Raw genomic sequence first — 19,302 nt, forward strand, 5'->3', positions numbered from 1 at the left:
CACAGTCCTTCCATCTCTTTCTTGGTCTCCCTCTTTTTCTTCTTCCTTGCACCTCCACCCCCATAGTATGTCTCCCAGCGTGGTCCTCATCTCTCTTCACAGGTGTCCATACCATCTCAGCCTCCCCTCCTGCACTTTCTTTGATACTTCCACCACCTTAGTTGACCCCCTTCCCCTTATGTAGTCATTTCTGATCCTATCCACTCTTGTCACCCCAGACATCCACCTAAGCATTCTCATTTCTGCCACATCCATCTTCTTCTGCTCTGCTTTTCTCATGCTTGCTGTTTCCGTACCATACAGCATTGCTGTTCTTACCACCGTCTTGTGAAATTTTCCTTTTAACCTAAGCGGCACTCTTTTGTCACAAAGAACTCCCGAGGCCGCTCTCCAGTTGTTCCAGCCTGCCTGTACCCGATGTTTTACTTCTTCTTCCATACTTCCTCCAGCGTTAACAAAAGATCCCAAATACTTAAACTTATCAACTCTCCTTATTTGCTCTCCACCAAGCTGAATACTTTCTCTATCATCCCCCTCAGTGGTGGTACACATATATTCTGTCTTGGATCTACTTATTCTCCTTCCTTCCTTGTCCTCCAGTACTTGTCTCCATCTTTCCAATTTCACTTCCAGATCTTCCCTGCTCTCTGCACACAGAAACAATATCATCCGCATACAATATGTTCCATGGTACTGTCTCCCTTACTTCCTCTATTATAACATCCATCACTATGTTAAAGATAAATGGGCTCAGAGCCGACCCCTGGTGTAATCCTACTCTCACCTCAAAACCTTCTGTCTCCCCAACACTGCTCCTCACTCTGGTAAATACATTCCGGTACATCTCTTGTATCAATCGCACATACTTCTCTGGCACCGATCTTCTCCCTCAGGCTCCTCCATACCTCTTGTCTCGGGACTCGGTCATAAGCCTTTTCAAGGTCAATGAATACCATATGTAGGTCCGTTATATATATATATAATATATATATATATATATATCTATATATATATATCTATATATATATATATATATATATATATATATATATCTATATAGATATATATATTATATATATATATATATATATATATATATAAGTATATATATATATATATATACTAGCATCAGAAGGGAGATGTCACGGATTGTGGTAACAACAGGGGAATTAAACTAACAGAGCATGGATTGAAAGTTTAGAGTAAATACTGGATGAGAGATTAAGAGAGATTGTAAAGATCGGAAAAGACCAGTATGGATTCATGAGAGGAAGAGGGACGGTGGATGCCATCTTCATAGTAAGACAGCCACAGGAAAAGAGACCATATGGAAACCAGGAGCTCTATTTGTGCATTTATAGACCTAGAGGAAGCATACAATAGAAACAAAGCGAAGTGATGTTTTGTTGTTTGAGGAAGAGGAGTCTCAGAAAAGTTGGTTAGGCTGGTCGAGATGATATATATAAGAACAAGCACAAAAGTAATAACAACAGTTGGGGAAACAGAAAACATTGAAGTTTGTGTTGGATTACACCAGGGGTTAGCATTAAGTCCATTTTTGTTTGTGCTGGTCATCGGTGTGTTAAGTGAAGAGATCAGGAATGAAGTGCTATGGGAGTTGTTGTACGCTGATGATCTGGTGATTACTGCTGAAAATGAGGAGGACCTACAGAGAAAGGTTGGAGAGTGGCAGGAGTCTTATGACAGGGGTAGCTTAAAGGTGAATGTGAATAATACAGAGGTTTTGGTGAGCAGCAGGGAAGATAGAGACAAAATAGTAATATAGGAAAGAAGAGGCTCAATTATAAAACAGGCAGAAAAGTTTAAACACCTTCTAAGATCTACTTTAAGCCAAGAGGGTGGATGTGAGGCTGAAGTTGACAGTATGATAAAAACTGCGGGGGGGGGGGGGGGGGTTAGGGGTGGGGGGGGGGAGTGGAGAGAGGTAGCTGGAGAGGTATGTGATAAGAAAATGCTACTCAAGCTAAAAGTCAAGATCTATAGCACAGTGATAAGACCAGTGTTAATGTATGGATCGAAAACATGGGCTCTGAGAAGAAAAGAGGGAGTAAAGTCTGAGAGAACAGAGATGAGAATGCTGAGGTGGATTATGGGAATATTATTATGGGAGATTGGAAAATGATGAAATAAGAAGAGCAGGCTTAGTAAAGATTACAGAGGTGTTAAGAGAGTCACGATTGAGATGGTATGGGCATGAGTTGAGGATGGATGGTGAGGAGGGAGTGAAGAGGGCTTGTGAGGAACCTGTTAGAGGAAGAAGATCGCGAGGGAGACAAAGAATTGGATGGCGAGGTAAAGTGAAGGAGGATATGGAGAGAAGAGGTTTGGTGGACGATGATTCTGTGGAGAAGGCGCATCAGATAACCGACCTTTTAATGTAAGGATAACAGTGGGACAGGAAAATAAGGGTGTGCAGTTTCTTTCAGGAGTTCATATTGTATTATTTTCACTATAATCTTGCAAGCAGCAATTTATTGCTCACTGCTCTCCATTCAGTCACTGTCTTTTCTGCATTTGTTGCAAGATCATGCCTACGTTTCCTCTTTCAGTTCCATCTGCTCTTTCTGGATATACAATGTAGTCAAGTCCAAAAGTCCATTAACACTCTTTGGTCATCATTTTAACGGTACATAGATGGTGCTAGTCTTGCCACTACCAGGGTGAACTTAGAGTGGCCATTTTTTGTTCTTCCCAGTTGAAATGGGTAGAGTAAAGCGAGGAGGAGACACATAGTTTAAAATACGATAATTATGATATTTTGTTCACTCCTGTATGACATATGCAATGATAATCATTCCACACATTTCTAGTGCTTGGATAGATTCACAGGGTGGATAATACAGTAGGTAGATGTAGTGCTTCAAACAATATATAATCACTTTTCTTACCACGTGCCTAATACAGCATCATCTGGTAAACTCTATTCTACTTTAAACCTATTCATATTTACAAAGATTTGTGTCAGGAATGTAGTTTTGATCTTCTCCATTCTTGTCATAATTCTTATCATTATGGTAATTTCTAGCACTGTAGCAGCAGAACCCGTATCAGTAATCAGTAGTAGTAGTAGTAGTAGTAGTAGGAGTAGTAGTAGTAGTAGGAGGAGGAGGAGGAGAAGGAGGAGGAAGGGAAGGAGGAGTTGGAGTTAGAGTTGTGGTTGTAGTAGAAAAACTGGAGCATGGAGAGAGAAGAGAGAGAGAGAGAGAGAGAGAGAGAGAGAGAGAGAGAGAGAGAGGTGATTGTGTGTAGGTTCTTGTCTGTGGAGTGAAGCACTGTGGCCGAACCTCGGCCTATTCAGTGTAGTGTGAAACAGGCCAAAGTCTGGTCACCATCAGGTGAAGTGTTTGAATCACTTATTAGAAATAGTTTAAATGTCTTTCTTAGAATTGTTTTGTATAATTATATATATTCTCTTATAGGAAAACTTCATTCATATAGAAAAATGTTATATTTGATTATATTTTCACGTTTGTTCTATTTTGAATATTATTTCAGCTTTGAGATGCTTTAAATGATGACAATTTTTGTTAAGCATCGTTCTTCAGCATTTTCCATTTTTGATTCTCCATTTTTGACATGGCAACAGTTTTGCCAAATGTATTATGCATGACTGTCACAAGTATGATTGTGCCGATCTCTTTCACTCTCTCTCCAGATAAACCTAAGTTATTTTGTCTATGCCAAATAATGGAAAGAATAGAGACGATACAAATCAAATTCGTAATACAAAGGATAGTATGATAATGGTAAATACATTTAAGTAGAATAGATTTTACTAGACGATGCTGAATTTAAGGTGCGGCAAGAAAATCTGCATCTGCATCTCATTATGCTAGTACTATATGTATAACTATGTCAGTATTACATATATAAATATACATTGTTTGAAGCACTACATCTATCACTACATATATCAACCCTGTGAATGTATCGAAGCACTAGAAAGGTGTGGAATGATTATCAATGCATATGTTATACAGGAGTAGACAAAATATCATAATCATCGTATTGTTAAGCCAGTTTTTCCTCTCTGGTAATCTACCCATGGCAATCTGGAAGAGCAAAGAACAGCCACTCTAAGTTCACCCTGGTGGTGGCAAGACTAGGGCTATCTACGTTACCATTAAAACGATGACCAGAGAGAGTCACGGACTTTTGAACTTGACTGTATGTGTCGCCCCCATTCCAGTCTCACTTTTCTCATTCTTTTGTGCTGTGTTTTGCAAACAGCTAAAATGGCCAGTCCATATCTTTTTAATTCGTTTTTTACCCGTTTCATCTGTCCAACTGGATTCAGGGTTCTTGGATTCATTTTTCCTATTTTCAAGTAATACTTAGTGCTTATAAAATAAGCAGGAGAGTCTTTGCATCCCCAGCATACCTGGGATTGGGTTCATTTCTGAATTTTGCCTATCTACTCCTTATAGTGTGCATTTCCATTGCCATTACCTATTGGCTTTTAATCAAGGTCATCAACCAGGCATTCACTGTTAAGGCTGAGAGAACGAAATTAATCACATAACTGTCTACAACCCTGCTGTGTGCCTAAGACAAATGTTTTAACTAGTGCATTTTTGAATTCAAATTTCTATTCATTCCATTTTGCAAATTTATTGTATTATATCTATTTAGATATTCTGTTTGAATCCTGATTTAAATAATTACGATAAACATTCCATCAAGGTTCACTGACTTTGGCACAATGAATCTCAGACTTAGCATTTAGGTACATCACTAAGGAGTAAAAACACACAGCAATAGCATCTTAAGTCTAGAATACATTTTATAGGCACAAGGAATACGAAAGTTCCTTATTTTCAGGTGATAGAAATAACTGGGATGCTGAACAAGTCGCATAACTCTAAATGGCTTAGGAAACGGCCTCAAGTTCACAATGTATTGCCCTCCTTTCAGGCCTCATAGTAAAAGATTAGAAAAAGATGTCGCACACCACAAAGATACGCTGATTACATGTGGACATTGCGCAGTTTACTAAAAAAAATGATAATTTTGTTATATTAGTGTACATTCTTAATACAACAACGAAAATGATGACTAGAAAAGACAGCGATTCACTTACCAGTATCATCTGAACTAACGAAAATAAAAAAACAGTATAATGCTGTATGACTGAAATAAATAGAAAATGCTGCAAAAGCATAAATTATAAAGTTAAAGAATCATGGAATTTTGGAACTTACAAACGTCTCTACATCAGCTGGAATTTTAAGAAATATTGAAGTAAAGTCAATCAGTACCGTGTTCATGCAGACCAAAAATAATATCAATACAGAAATATTTTTTTTAACTAAATTCAGAGCCTCAGTACTATGACTGCAAGATATATGAATTGTCTCAAGTCTGTCAGTGGGTTGCGACAAGGCTCATATTATGAAGAGCCTGAAATTTCTCTCTTGTCAGAACTGCCATCAAAGCAACGAGACTCAAATCACGCCTGGAAAGAGGCGTGAAATATAACCCGTTGTTTCAAAGCACAGAATTGAGAATGAAAATTCATAGGAAGAGCAGTGATGACAAACCTTCGGTTTTGTGAACCTACGAAAATAAGTTCCAAAGCTTAGGAAATAAACTGTTCTAGTAAGCGATCTCATGAAGCACCCGTTCTCACCTCATGGGTTAATAGCACAGCTTCCACCTGGTAATAATCGTTGTTGAGCGTCTCTTGCATCGCCATGAGAGGCAGTGTTCTCCCTTCGCGCCATCGGCTCCTTTCCACTGCCCACACCTCTCCGGGATTATTCCACACCACACCTGTGTCTTCTCTGTAAACACCCACCTGAGGGAATTGATGTGAATGTTAAAAGTGGAGAGCAATTAATTTGAAAATTGGTGAACTCATGGGATCCCTTGTAGTTATTAAAAAGGTTGAACACATCAAGTCCTTTTTTATCCTACCCTGTAAGGTCTCTCCTTTCCCAATAAATCTAAGATATTATTTTATATATCAATGAATTGCCTTCCAAAGAAATCATTAGATTGAAAATCATATTGAAATCATATATGAGACGTTGCTTGAATTTAGATTAGCAATATCACCTAATGTTACATCATTCTTAGCCCAAAGCACAACAGATTAGGAGGGTATATACGTGATAACCGCACTAGTCCACCTTGTAAAAAACCGCATTAAAACTTGCATTAAGCATAACCAACCTAGCACAAGTGGCAAATGGTGAAAATGAGGCCTGGAATGCAACAAAATACGTAAGACTAACCTGTGTCAGACCTTCTGCAGTAGTTCTTCTGATTGTAAAAGTATTCACCAGCCTGCCATCAGCTGTGTAGCGAATACGATCTGATCCTCCCCCAACAGTGAATGATAATTTCAGCAAAGCTTCCAAGATGTCTGTTAAAACATTTAAAGACAAACATATTTGCCTCAGAAAATCACCCAACGTCAAATGACTGCCCTAAGTCTATGATATAACAAAGTGTGATATCATACTGTAAAAATGAAACTAGATCCTGACTGCATCAAGAGCCACCTCGAAATTTGACAACCACACTTTCCTGCCCCATAACCTTAGCCTCTGCGATGTTTTATGGTATTCCAATAAAAAAAATAAAAGAATCTGCGTTTAAATATGGATTCATGTCTAAGTTTGGCCAGCTCTTCCCTGGTAAATATTCCGATGCTCTGGAAAGTTGAATTTGAATGCACCAATAACTTGAAGATATCTTACAAACCAACACAGTTAGTCAAACACAAGTAAATACAAATCCTAAGATCATGTATAAAATTGGAGTAGAATTTAATACTCATGTCATGTAGGATGACTGTGAAGGGTAAATTTGTTATTTTTCACTTTCAAGCAGTCAGCTGACTTCGTCAGATTGCTCCTTACCTTTATGAAGGTCATGCCTCAGTGCTTCTAAGCAATGAACACCTGTTGAACACCTTTCAATCTGGACGAGCCTGAAGGCAGCCGCTAAGGAGGACACAGCTTTCACAGTGGCTGTAGCGGAGGCATCGTCCTTCGCTGACAAGGGAGTCGCTGACGATGGACTTCCTGTCACCTCCGGGCACGGCCGAGTGGATCCCAATGCATTAGCCTCCTATGTGGAAATAATTGTGAACTTTTAGGCTCTTTGTTCATTCACTTATTTGTTTATCATAAAATATCAATGGAACTACTGGCGAAAACTTAAAAATAAAAAATAAAAAAGTTATGAGCTCAAACTGGAAAACGAAAACAGGGCCTGGTCTACGGCCATAACGGCTGGTGCTCCGAGGTGTCTCTTAACAGAAGGACGGGAATGGAGTGTGAAATGATAAGCCATCATTGGTTACAAACATCATTCCAAATTCTTCTTTGTTTTCACTCTTGTCTTGCAAAACAGTACGAGTTCAGCATTTATTATTGGAATATAGCTTAATTTACACTTTTAAGACAGGCCTTTCATTTTGACAGGCGTGTCGTTTAAAGTTCCTTCTGAGTATTCATAAACTTCATTTAAAATGAATGACGTTTATGAAAGTCAATCAAAATCTATTTTCTAAAACTACTAATAAATCTAATAATGAGTAACTTAATGAGAAACTGTACTTGCCTAGTGTGAGCTCTTACCTCAGAATGACAGTGTAACACTGACTGTCTATATGAGTGAGCCAGAGGAGTCAATAGTGAATTATTGCTAAAGAGAGCTTGCTGGAAGTATTTCTGGAACCCAGGGATGACTGGGGAATGGGCTTCCACTACCAGTGATCCCGGAAATTTTTTGCTCATCTGTTCAAAGAAATGGATATATACACTTCATTATGAATCTTTTCAGCTTAGATAGAAACAAACGTGTTTTTACAACCTTGCTAAACCTAACAGAAGTCTAAGGTGAAGCAAACATCTGATTTCATTTGAACATTTCTTCTTTATGATCTTTCAGCTTGAGTAGAAACAAACGTGTTTTTACACCTTGCTAAACCTAACAGAAGTCTAAGGTGAAGCAAACATCTGATTTCATTTGAACATTTCTTCTTAATGCTCATATATAGTATTGTCACTTTGACTTGGAAAGCTAGAAATGATTAGCAGCTGTTTGCCATTAGTATTAGAAGCTTAAATATACTGCCCCTAACCGAACAAACAGTAATGTGCATTGAGATCAAATAAATGTCTCACCCTCTCAACATCGAGATCTTCAGAGTCGACTGGATTTCCAAGGGTAGACAGAACCCATCTGATCTTGGTTCTCCTGAGCACTCGACTGTCAAGCTCAGCACTCAGGACGTTCAGCTCACTTACATTCACAAGCATCACTATGACGCCACTGTAACCCTGAATGAAAGACGATTCGTCATATTAAAATGTGCATAATAATATGATTCTCCCACGTACTGTATGACTGGATACAAATGATTTTTCAGAATAATGCAGGTGATCTACTTTACTTGATTTCTACTTGGTTGTGCTGATTAAGCCAATACAAAATATTACGACTGCAAAGCGTTTTTGGCAAGTATTAATGGTAAATTCTTTTGAGTCATACAAAACACAAGATCGCATCACCATCGCCTGCAGCCTTTCGTTTGAAAATTAACTGAACAAAAATTTGTATACAATTTAACTTGCTTTTATTGCACGATGGAATCCTTTAAATAAGAGCGAGGCTATGGCCTCCAGAGAACAGAGTTTAAGAAAAGGATTGGTTGAAATGGTTTTGGCAAAGAAAAACAATAAATGAACCGTTTTCATAACGTTTCCTCTTCCTTACCACTTGGTTCGTGATGAAATGAGTCACTTGGTTTGACAGATTGTTGTTAATTTTGCTATTGTCGTTACCAGAGTCCTTATCAAGCTGCAGGATATGAAGAATCCTCATTCCCCCTCTGGCTGCCCTTTCTTCCAGAACCTGAGTTGCCTGACGGCAGCTGGATACGACGTTCACAGCCACTCCCGCCCCGCCGATGCGGACGGCTGCTGACAGCGCAGCCTGTAATTCATCAGAATCACAATCATTTATCAATAGCTACTATAACAACAAGAATGACACGTAATAATCATACTGCATAAAATACAACGTATCCATATATCTTTTCTCTTTGTAACAGATAAAGTTAAGTATATCGTAGTTTAACCAGACCACTGATCTAGGGCTGGCCCGAAGGATTCGATATTTTTACGTGGCTAGGAACCAATTGGTTACCTAGCAACGGGGCCTACAGCTTATTGTGCGACCCGAAAAACATCATATCGAGAAATGAATTTCTAATCACCAGTGATAAATTCCTCTGATTCCACGTTGGCAGAACGGGAAATCGAACTCGGACTACCGAATCGCTATAGGCGAGAACATAGCCCACTCATCTACCAAGGAACTTATTACTCAAATCAATTGTTGGGAACAGACTCCAAGTTGGAACTTGCCGTCTTCCAGCCTTGAGTTAGCGATTTACTGCTGGCCGCTACAAACACAAGGCAAAATGAAGGTAGTAAGTAGTAGCACCTTGGTCAGAGCTTCGAGGTGGCAGGTAATGTCCCTAAGGTAAGGAGTTGTCACCCTGACCCTCTATTACTTTATTATTATTATTAATATTATCATTATTATTACTGAACTGTGAAAACACGACGCATTCGAGAAATATAGTGTATTTCACTGGCAGTTTTAGACATCTTTTCATTGTGCAAAATAATAAATATGGTGACGCAAAGTTATGTGAAAAGAAACTTGGTTTGAATAAAATGTAAACAAACGAAGGCGATGAAATGATTGCTACAAGTATGATTACCCTTGTAGAGCGCTCAACTCTAAGTTAGTATATTGACAATAATCAAAGTTATGACCAGTAAGATTGTTTAAGAACGAAATATTTGACAATAAAACAGCGGCTAAAACTATGTACCGGTTATTGCACTTGTTAGCAATAACACGTGACAACAGCAAGGCCTTAAGGACCTTGTTCAACTTACAGTGACTGGCAACAAACTGCTTCAGTTAGGAAAACTAGCGATCAAGAATGACCATATCCCACCACCATCCAGAATTACAATATTAAACTATGTATAATGATAATTATATTGGAGACACCCACAGAAAAGCACGTAGACATCATTTGTTTCCGATGGTAACAAGATTTTTTGCCATAAGACTGGAATATTTGTCTGCCCGCAACAGAAACGCCGATCATAAGTAGGTCTGTTTTCAGCTCCCAAATAGTTTTAAATCATTACTTTATTTTATTTGTTTCATTTATAAATTCATCACCATAAATATTCATCTCAAACCAAATTCATTATAGCGCTGAATAATCCCTGGATTACAGTGCTTGGCTTCAAGCCTAAATCTCATATTCCATTCAGCTGCCAAAATTCGATAGATAAATCAAGGTCATCAATAGGATATGAACAGTGTAATAGGAGGAAGACCTCGCGTTGCACTATGAAACGCTTGTTAGGAGAGGCTGGTGGAAAGTCAGATGGAAGGAAGACAATTCGGAGGAGTTCCAGTGAAAGCAATTGAAAGGGGCGGCACGAATCCAGATAAAAAGTCACAGGTAAATAAGTTACAGAAAAAAGTCACAAGGAAAAAAGTTTCATTAATCTTGCCAAGATATTGACCCCAAGGGCAAATTTTGACACGGTATGTTTAGTAAAAGCCCGTTGGAGATGACTGTAAAAACATAAACAAAAGACTGTAAATATAAAAAGATAATGACCCCAAGAAATATTGTGAATGTTTCCCTGTGACTTTATTACCAGCCACCATAAATTAATGTGACTTTTTCCTGTGACTTTTTTTTCCTATCCAAAATGGTGACAGTTATTCCTGTGACTTTCTCATCCTACGGGTGTTGTTGGCAATGGAATCAATAATAAAGACATTTGCGAGAGAAAAAGCATTTAGCTATGGTGGAATCACTGTAGAGATGATCTCAGACTTCGCTGAAAATGAGATGGCGCCTCGTACCCTCAGATCGTTCAGCAGACTATGGAATCAGGATACAGGGCCTGGTGACGTCACAACAAGGGTACCAAGGGAAGGCGACGTGACTGAATATGGTTACAGGGGGACTTCAAATGAAGATATTCAGTGTGCTTATTCTAAATGGCTTAGAGAAAGAAGTTAATGAAATGTCTAGAGATGAACGTGATGGTTTCAGAAAAAAACGGAAGCTGACCAGATCAAATATGCGAGCGAGCAAGCGAGCGGATCGGACGTATTTTTCTTTTGCCTTCAGAAAAACAATGAAATTACGGGGGCAGTTGTTAACTCTGTCCTACCCCCATGAATGGGATTACATAGTCATTATGGCTAGTAAAAGCATTGGGGTGACCTGTCCTTCTTGCAAGAAAGATGATAGGGAACAAGAAGAAGAAGAAGAAGAATGGATTGGATGTGAATGTGGTGATTGGTACCACAAGCAATGTGTGCAACTCGGTGAAATAAGCAAAGAACACTACGAAGTTGCTATGGCTATGCCTGGAAATGGCGAGATAAGTATGAAATTCTTCAAGATGAGTATAAGGAGTTTGAAAAGGAATGTGAGAATCAAAATTGCAAAATTGCTGAATTGCAGGATCCATCGCACTTGACGACAACAGGAGTGCTGAGTCTGCACTTGGCCCAGTTGCCAGTGTGCGAGATTGGGCTACGAAATTCGAAAACCTTGAAAAGAAAGTTGATTTAATCATGAGAAATAAGGCTGCTCCTTAACCTGCTAGGTCGGCGAAGCATCGACATCTTATCTTAATATTTGCAGATGAACATATTCGGGACTTGGTGGCGAATAAGTTTAGAAATGATATTCAGGGAACTGACATTAAGATGATTGGAAAATATAAATATAAAGCTATGATCATAATTTGCAATACATATGAAACAGAACAAGAGGTGGACTAAGACATGATTGAGAAGAATAGTTATTTGCAATCAATCTCCGAAATTGATAAGAAGATATCAGTTGTACTTAAAAAGCCAGCCTCTAGAGAACGTTTCATTGGACACTGAACTGTGAGCCTGAGGTTATGGGCATTATGTCATCAATTGCTACTATTGTAAAAGATACGGTGAGGAACAGGTATTATTTCATCAATTGCTACTAATTCAAAGATACGGTGAGGGACAGGTATTATGTTATCAATTGCTACTATGTCAAATATACGGTGTGGGATAGGTATATTCATAAGAGTTTACTTTGGCAAAAACAATATAGTGCTCGACCTTTATTCGGGAGGTGGAAAAATGAATGCTATTGTCTTGAGTACTTTTCTTTCTTTCTTCCTTTCTTTTTTTTTTCTTCTTGAGGCGCCACTGGCCACGATCCAGGATGGCGGTAGGTGAAGGGCACAGTCTCATTTGTAAGGAATTTGGTTTCATCCCCGAAGAAGAGAATATGAGTTTTGGCCTAGGTGTTCCAACATTGGAATGAGACCCACAAACTTCTCATGAAGTCAGTTGCACTGGCATACGAGTACGACCCAGTCCTTAGACACGACCCCATATTTTCGTCTTCACAGGGACGGTTTTGTTACTACCAGAGGTGGGATCATTTTGGCGCTTATGATATGAAAATAAATAGACATTCATCTCAGGGCTGCTATTCATATCTGGGGCGGAAAATTTTGACAAAGTTTTGATCTACCGTGAAAAAGAAAAATGATCGTGCCTCGGTTTAATGCCTCTCTGTTCATCTTATTGTTATGCCAGTGTAGCATCTATTCCTATAATAATAAATGCGATTGGGTCAAGTTTGTTCTCCCCCGGGTGACAGTAGAGGAGACGTGACAGCCGCCCACCCTCTGCAAACCAGTTTGTCCATTCCATGCAAACATGTTTGTCCGCCCCGAGTGGGCGGGGTAATTAGGAGATTGGGGGAGGGGGGTGGGGTGGGGAAGACAGCCGCACCATTGAAGCTCCTTTATTTATAATACTCTTGAGCGAGTTATTTGCCAAAGCATTATTTATGAGATGAGATTTTCATTTTTCGTGCATAGTTCCTCCTTAGCACCGTTTTCTGTTGGAGTGTCGAGGGGAAACAAATCTTTAATTCTCTTTTTTTTATGATCCAGAACCATTAAAAGAGTAAGAGTTGATTTCATACATAAATTTAGTTTGGAGAAATATCCATTTATGTAGACATTAGTGAAATTTGATTTATTGTAAGTACTCTGTAAAACATGTTAGGTATGATTTTCTTATATTTTTTACGTCATACTTTTTGCATTTAGTTATTTCCAGACGGTCAGAGTTAGTAGGGTTACGCCACGTCTAGTACTTGGGAATGCAAACATAAACTGGAATAATCGAGATTCAGAGCAATGGCGTGCAGTGGTTAAATTAAGAAGAAAAGTTACAAGGAGTTACAAGGATTAGGATATCTCAAAAACTTGTTAGTCCATCCGAGGAGACATCATGTGCTCGCTTATCTCTAGGAGCAGGTTTTACTGTTCATTCACAGTGTCCTAATGATTTTGTCTAACTTTCCTTTAAACTCTTCCACGCTGTTGCTGTTTACAACTTCTGGTGGCAGTTTATTCCACGTGTCACATATCTTGTATGTAGTTTCTATCCATTATTTCTTGTCTGGTTATCGTTTAACGTAAATAGGTTACTGTCTACTTTTGTTATGCCTTTCAGTATTAAGACAGTTAGTTCTTGCTGCCCCCAACCAACCAACCAACCCCACAAGTAGTTTCAAACAACGTGTTTCAGCTTAAAGGAAAATATTTTAGTGTTGGCTTGAAGCAAGGAGTTGTTCTAAGCAAAACATCTCCAGTCAACCAGTATGCGGCCAACGTAAAAATAATCGTGTTTTGGTTTGTGAATAAATTGTATTTCTGTAACTCTTATCATATGTCTAAATCACGCCATTTTTAAAGCAACAGGACACTTCTACCACAGGGCTTTCTTTCCCACACCGTGTCACTTTATTTTAATCTCACAAGTACTTTGGTACGCTTTCTCGGTGGAATAATGTAAAGTCCCTCATATGTGTCCGATTCCATGAAACTTCGTAGGTTTCCGACCTATGTATTTACACAGATGAACTGGAAGCTGTCTTTTTCAGGTTGTAGGTATTAGTTGTTGTTGTCGTTGTCGTGAGGATTTTATTCTGAAATTGCTTCCTCTTTCGTTCTGATTTGCTTTTGATTGCTCATGCAAAAGATTATTTTCTCTATGGCACCATATGCTCTTAACAAATTCCTTCCTGTTCTTAGTTTCGTCTCTAGAAAGATTTATGAAAAGAAAGATTTTGTCGAAAGATTTGACAAGAATCGACGACGGGGTGTCAGTCACTGATCTCCTTAAAGGATTCCTTTGAATCCTTTGGACCTCTTAGTGGTTTTGTTTGTTGTGCGAATGACATTTGTAGCCTGAGTTGACATTCCTGTCAGGATCTGGGAGAGCTGGACTGCCACACTGCCAAGTTTCAGCATTGCCCAGGAGTTCTGAGGGAAGTGTTTCCTTGGCAGGTGTTGCATATGGCACTAGTGAATGATCATGTACAAAACTGCATAAGGCCTCTACGTCTGAAAGTGAATCAAGCAATAATGATAATCATAAGAAGAAGATACCTGTATTTGGTCAGTAAGATGGGGAGCTGTTGTGAAGACGTTGTCTGCTGGAGGAATGGTGTGGGCTGCCCGGGCCTCCGTCACCAGGATGGGCGTGCTGAAAGCGTGAAGGGGAGTGGCGACACTGGAGACTACCTTACCTGGTCCTAGCCCAACCACGCCTGGTTCAATAAACAAAAACGGTCATTTTCAAACTTACCATAAAGTATATATACACTTCCACCTTAAATAGTCTCTACATCGTCTGGAAAACATGCACATGTTAAAAGAGAAAGTTTCCAACCTAGCAGCGGTGCACTGGGAGACTGGGTTTCCTGCAGAAGCCGAATCGTCTGTCTCAAGGCCATTTCTTCGTCGCCACAGGCATCATACACACGAAGACCTTGCGAGGAAGAAAGAAAGCGTTGAAGCTTTTATCCAAATTCCGAAGCTTCTGGCAAAATCGGTTAAAACGAGGTAGGGAAGGTTTATGTAACTTGGGAATTGAATTTTCGGATAGTGATTCCGAACAAAATTCGGTCTTTATCTAGGACTCATATTTCTTGGGGTCATTATCTTGACGATACTTAGTCTTTTGTTTATGTTTTGACGGTCATCCCCAACGGACTTGTACTAAACACTCCGCAAAGGTGGATACATAACAGGTTAAACCCTTTGGGGTTCAGTATCTAGGAAAGATGCAAATGTCCTTCATCTTTCATATTCTTTCCTTTCTTTCTCCCTAAAAGTTTTTCCATTTTTAAAGCTACCTACTAAATAATCATCTATGGATGTACAGAATATTCGTATTTGATGAAGAATCAACTCCATTGCATCAGGCCCTTGTCAAGTGGAATTTTCACTTCCCCTTCGGACTTTAGTCTGTGGCATAGCACGTTGCAAGTTTAAGAGGTAGAGTAACTATAACACTATAATATATCTCTTGTAAAGCATTTTACGTCTTTTTTATCCCTTTCTTCTAGGGGCAAATATGCCATCGCTATTGCTCTATTTGATTGGATTATTCCGGTGGCACCGCTAGCTTTGGTTCATTTTGTTTGGATAACTTTTCTTGGCCTTTAAAATGTTAATAATCCCTAATTTGCCCACGGTAAATAAATAAAAAACATCGTCTCTATTTGCTTCTCTTCAATTCTGAAGATTCTAGCATTCATTTGTTTCATGTGGCAATCGCCTATACTAATAAATTGAAACAGTTGTGGAAGAAAAATTCAGTCATTCCCCACACGGCTTACCAATAGTATAGTCCTGGTGCGATTGGTTATTGATGGTCTGAAGGGCCCATTCGGCAGCGCCTAGTTCTTCCACAGCTCTCAAAGCTACGCGGCCGCAGCCGCCGCCTCCGTCGCCGCTCTCCTCGGACTTCTCGTGCACACTTCCAACAACACCTGCCAAATCATAGTTCAGAAGTGTTGTGAGCGTTTTGGGCTGAGGGAAAAACGTAATCTATTGCATCGGAGAGAGAGAGAGAGGAGAGAGAGAGAGAGAGAGAGAGAGAGCTCTTTTGTGTGTGTGTGTTATTCGATGGACTTGTAATGTGCATGAATTATTTATTACAAAAGGAACCAAAGTGAGGCAAAAGAGATGAACTCCATCTTAGTCCATGGATTCTACCCGTCTAATACTTCTGACGACCACCTGCATTCACCATCTCTTCATTCGCTACTTGAATTCTAATCTAGGAACCAGCTGGGCAGCGGGAAATGAAACAATAATATTAAAATGTCTGGGAGCAGAGAGAGAGAGAGAGAGAGAGAGAGAGAGAGAGAGAGAGAGAGAGAGAGAGAGAGGGATCTGCAGATGCGGAAGAAATTTTCAGAGAATAAAAACAAAATCGAATTGCCAATGGATGACGACTATTCTATTCCGCACCAGTCACGCAGAGTTCATGACTGACCAAGACCGTGAAATTAATCCGAATGAGAAGCCATTTCGTTTCTTCTCCCTTGGTTTCACGTGGAGGAACCTCTCTACTTAACTGGATTTTAACCATGAACAAAGAAAATGTTCCTTTTGAATGAGCTCGTTGATATGATGGTAGTCAGTCATGCTAAATAAATGTCAATAATAATAATAATAATAATAATAATAATAATAATAATAATAATAATAATAATAATAATATAATAATAATAATAATAATACTAATAATAATAATAATTTCGGATTGTTGAAAGAACAGGATAGGACAGTTATAAAAAACCGTTCATTACGTCAATTTTGGCTAGGAGTGATATCCTTCACGTTCACATTTGAGTCGAATTCGCAATGATGTCAACGAATAGTAAGTACTGTGTAACTATACGATCCATTTTCCTTGTATATTCCAGCATTTCTATCCATTCTCTAATTTCATACCTATGATAACGTCCCCTGCAAGTGTCAGCGGATCCGGGTCAGAGGCTGATGTGCAGCCAGAGTTCGCTGTCACTGCTAGTGCCACCAGGAGCGTCGCCCCCGCCCGCCACCTCATCTTCTGAAAAACAACAAAGAGATTCGTTTTCATTATAGGGCCCAGGACAATTCTCTTATTCACACACACACACACACATGTATATATATATATATATATATATTATATTATATATATATATATATTATATATATATAATATATATATATATATTTATGCATGTGTCTGATCACATCACCGTGATTCATATATACTCATTAAGCTACAAATGTCCTTTAATATCCAATTCGCTCTACCTCGGAATCAATATTTCTATATTTATGTTAACTGAAGGGAAATTTTTTAGTTGATAATAATTTCGTCGGCTCCCGGCCGCGAACGTAAGAACCAAGAAATCAGGACGTACAGTGGAGCGCCTTTAACCACGCAGCTACCACGTGTATATATATATATATATATATATATATTATATATATATATATATATATAATAGATATATATATAGTATATCATATGGTATCAATATATGACTGGTCAAAATGTTCTGTTGCAACAGAATTCCATCTATTGGAGCCCATAAACACGCCAAAATATAGAAAGTACCATATTCCAGAGACTGGTGGCTCTCTCTTCAGAACAGCAGTCTCTGAAATATAGTACGTTCTTTCTATATTATGGCGTTTTATGGGCTCCATTTATATATATATATATATATTATATATATATATATATATATATATATATATATATATATATAATCCACTGGTCACATTTACTAGTTAATGATATATTTGTGGTGGCCAAAAAAGCTCTTAGCTTCTCGATTTGCCCACACTTCGTCTCGAAAAAATGTGCGTGATAGTTGGGGCTTTTCATTTATCTTGGTGACAAATGTATCATAATTGTTTGAAGGAGTCTTAGATTTTTCGTGTAGATATATCCACAAATATTGTCCAATACCGTACTGGATTCATGATACCTTGGGAATAATTTACACCCAAGCGGAATTGTGGCTGTTAAGTACAACTGCCTCGGCCAGGATTCCATCCTTGGCCTTTGATTTACATACAACAGCAATAAACATCGATTTTGACCTCTCGCTGTCAAACGTTAATGGCAACCAATACAGTACATATTCCTGTCGATTTCAGGTTCTATACGGAGAATCGATACCAACTCATTTCCACCACTACAGCTGATTAGTATTACGTCTGTAGCACTTAGCTAAATGGGAAATCTTTCCTCTTTACATTCGTGATTTTTATTTATAGCCGTAAACATTAAGCCATAATTATAGTTCAATATCAAATTAAATTTGCAAAAACATAAGTTATTCCAGAGGTATATGTAGGGAATTTGATATTTTGTGTATGTGGGTAAACGAGTTAATTGATGGGCTGACCGGGGTGTGTAGGATATGGCTGGAAAATGGAAAGGTTCTAAACGAATGGATGGATAACATTCGTTTTTTGTACATAGGCGACTGTAAAAATGATAAGGTATAACATCTTCAAGTGTATCAGGAAATGTGTGTGGAGGATTTTTATTGTGAAAATAAACAAGTTGACAGAGGAGGAGGAGGAACGCTTTGGGTCAAGATAAGGAAGAGAGCTTCTCAGCCAAATATTCATTATGAAATGATAGTGAGAGAAGTTTGAGAGTCAGGGAAAAAGTTGTTTGATTTACTTGGAACTAGAAAAGCACAGGATGGAATTTGCAGTGAGATGCACTGTGGAAGATGTTCTGAATAGGAGAGATTGGAATTTGTTGCTAGTGATGACACATTGACAATAAGGATGATGTTAGAATGTATAAATTGCATAATGGACAAGGATGTGTTACGTATAGTACTGAATGAGCAATGCTAGAAGCCTGAGAAAGGTCCCTGGATGTAGGCGCAGTGTTGAAGGATAAGAAAATGAGGTCGTGATTGATGGAAAAAAGTGAAGTATTTGAACGAAGAGAAAGTTAGAAGTCAATTCAAGCAAAAGCACTATTATGCGGGCAATGGTAACCGGGAAAATAAAGCAAGGAATGAATATCAGTATGGAGACGTTTAGAATCAGTGTTAGGTTTCTAAACCATCTAGCATTAAATCTACCAGATGATTAAAAAGAAAAAAAAATCCTTGAAAACAGTATCATGGAAGGTACTTGGGTCTCTGCGAAATATTCGGAAGAGAAGAGGAGCGTCCGTGGAAAACCAAAGAGGAATTTATAGAGACTGGAAAGTTTGATGAAAATATGGATCATCCTGAGAAAGAGCTGCTGGAACGGAAGGTCCTTATTACTGAATATGAGAGAATTCGGATAATAGAAGTCATTGGTGCCGAGATTG

At 38.7% G+C, this 19,302-nt stretch overlaps 1 protein-coding gene across 1 annotated transcript in view; it reads right to left on the reverse strand.

The window, feature by feature from the left end:
- The window catches only part of LOC135218447 (uncharacterized), a 124,345-nt gene that overhangs the window by 11,466 nt on the left and 93,577 nt on the right, over positions 1-19,302 (reverse strand). Inside the window, exons 2-11 of the mRNA XM_064254762.1 lie at positions 16,911-17,028; positions 15,788-15,940; positions 14,836-14,934; positions 14,553-14,713; positions 8,752-8,970; positions 8,160-8,315; positions 7,611-7,769; positions 6,888-7,098; positions 6,258-6,388; positions 5,651-5,818 (exon numbers count right to left, since the gene is read on the reverse strand). Coding sequence (XP_064110832.1) covers positions 5,651-5,818; positions 6,258-6,388; positions 6,888-7,098; positions 7,611-7,769; positions 8,160-8,315; positions 8,752-8,970; positions 14,553-14,713; positions 14,836-14,934; positions 15,788-15,940; positions 16,911-17,028 — 1,575 coding nt within the window. The remainder of the gene's footprint in view (positions 1-5,650; positions 5,819-6,257; positions 6,389-6,887; positions 7,099-7,610; positions 7,770-8,159; positions 8,316-8,751; positions 8,971-14,552; positions 14,714-14,835; positions 14,935-15,787; positions 15,941-16,910; positions 17,029-19,302) is intronic.

This window comes from Macrobrachium nipponense, chromosome 9 (genome assembly GCF_015104395.2).
Source record: "Macrobrachium nipponense isolate FS-2020 chromosome 9, ASM1510439v2, whole genome shotgun sequence".
NCBI lineage: Eukaryota > Metazoa > Arthropoda > Malacostraca > Decapoda > Palaemonidae > Macrobrachium > Macrobrachium nipponense.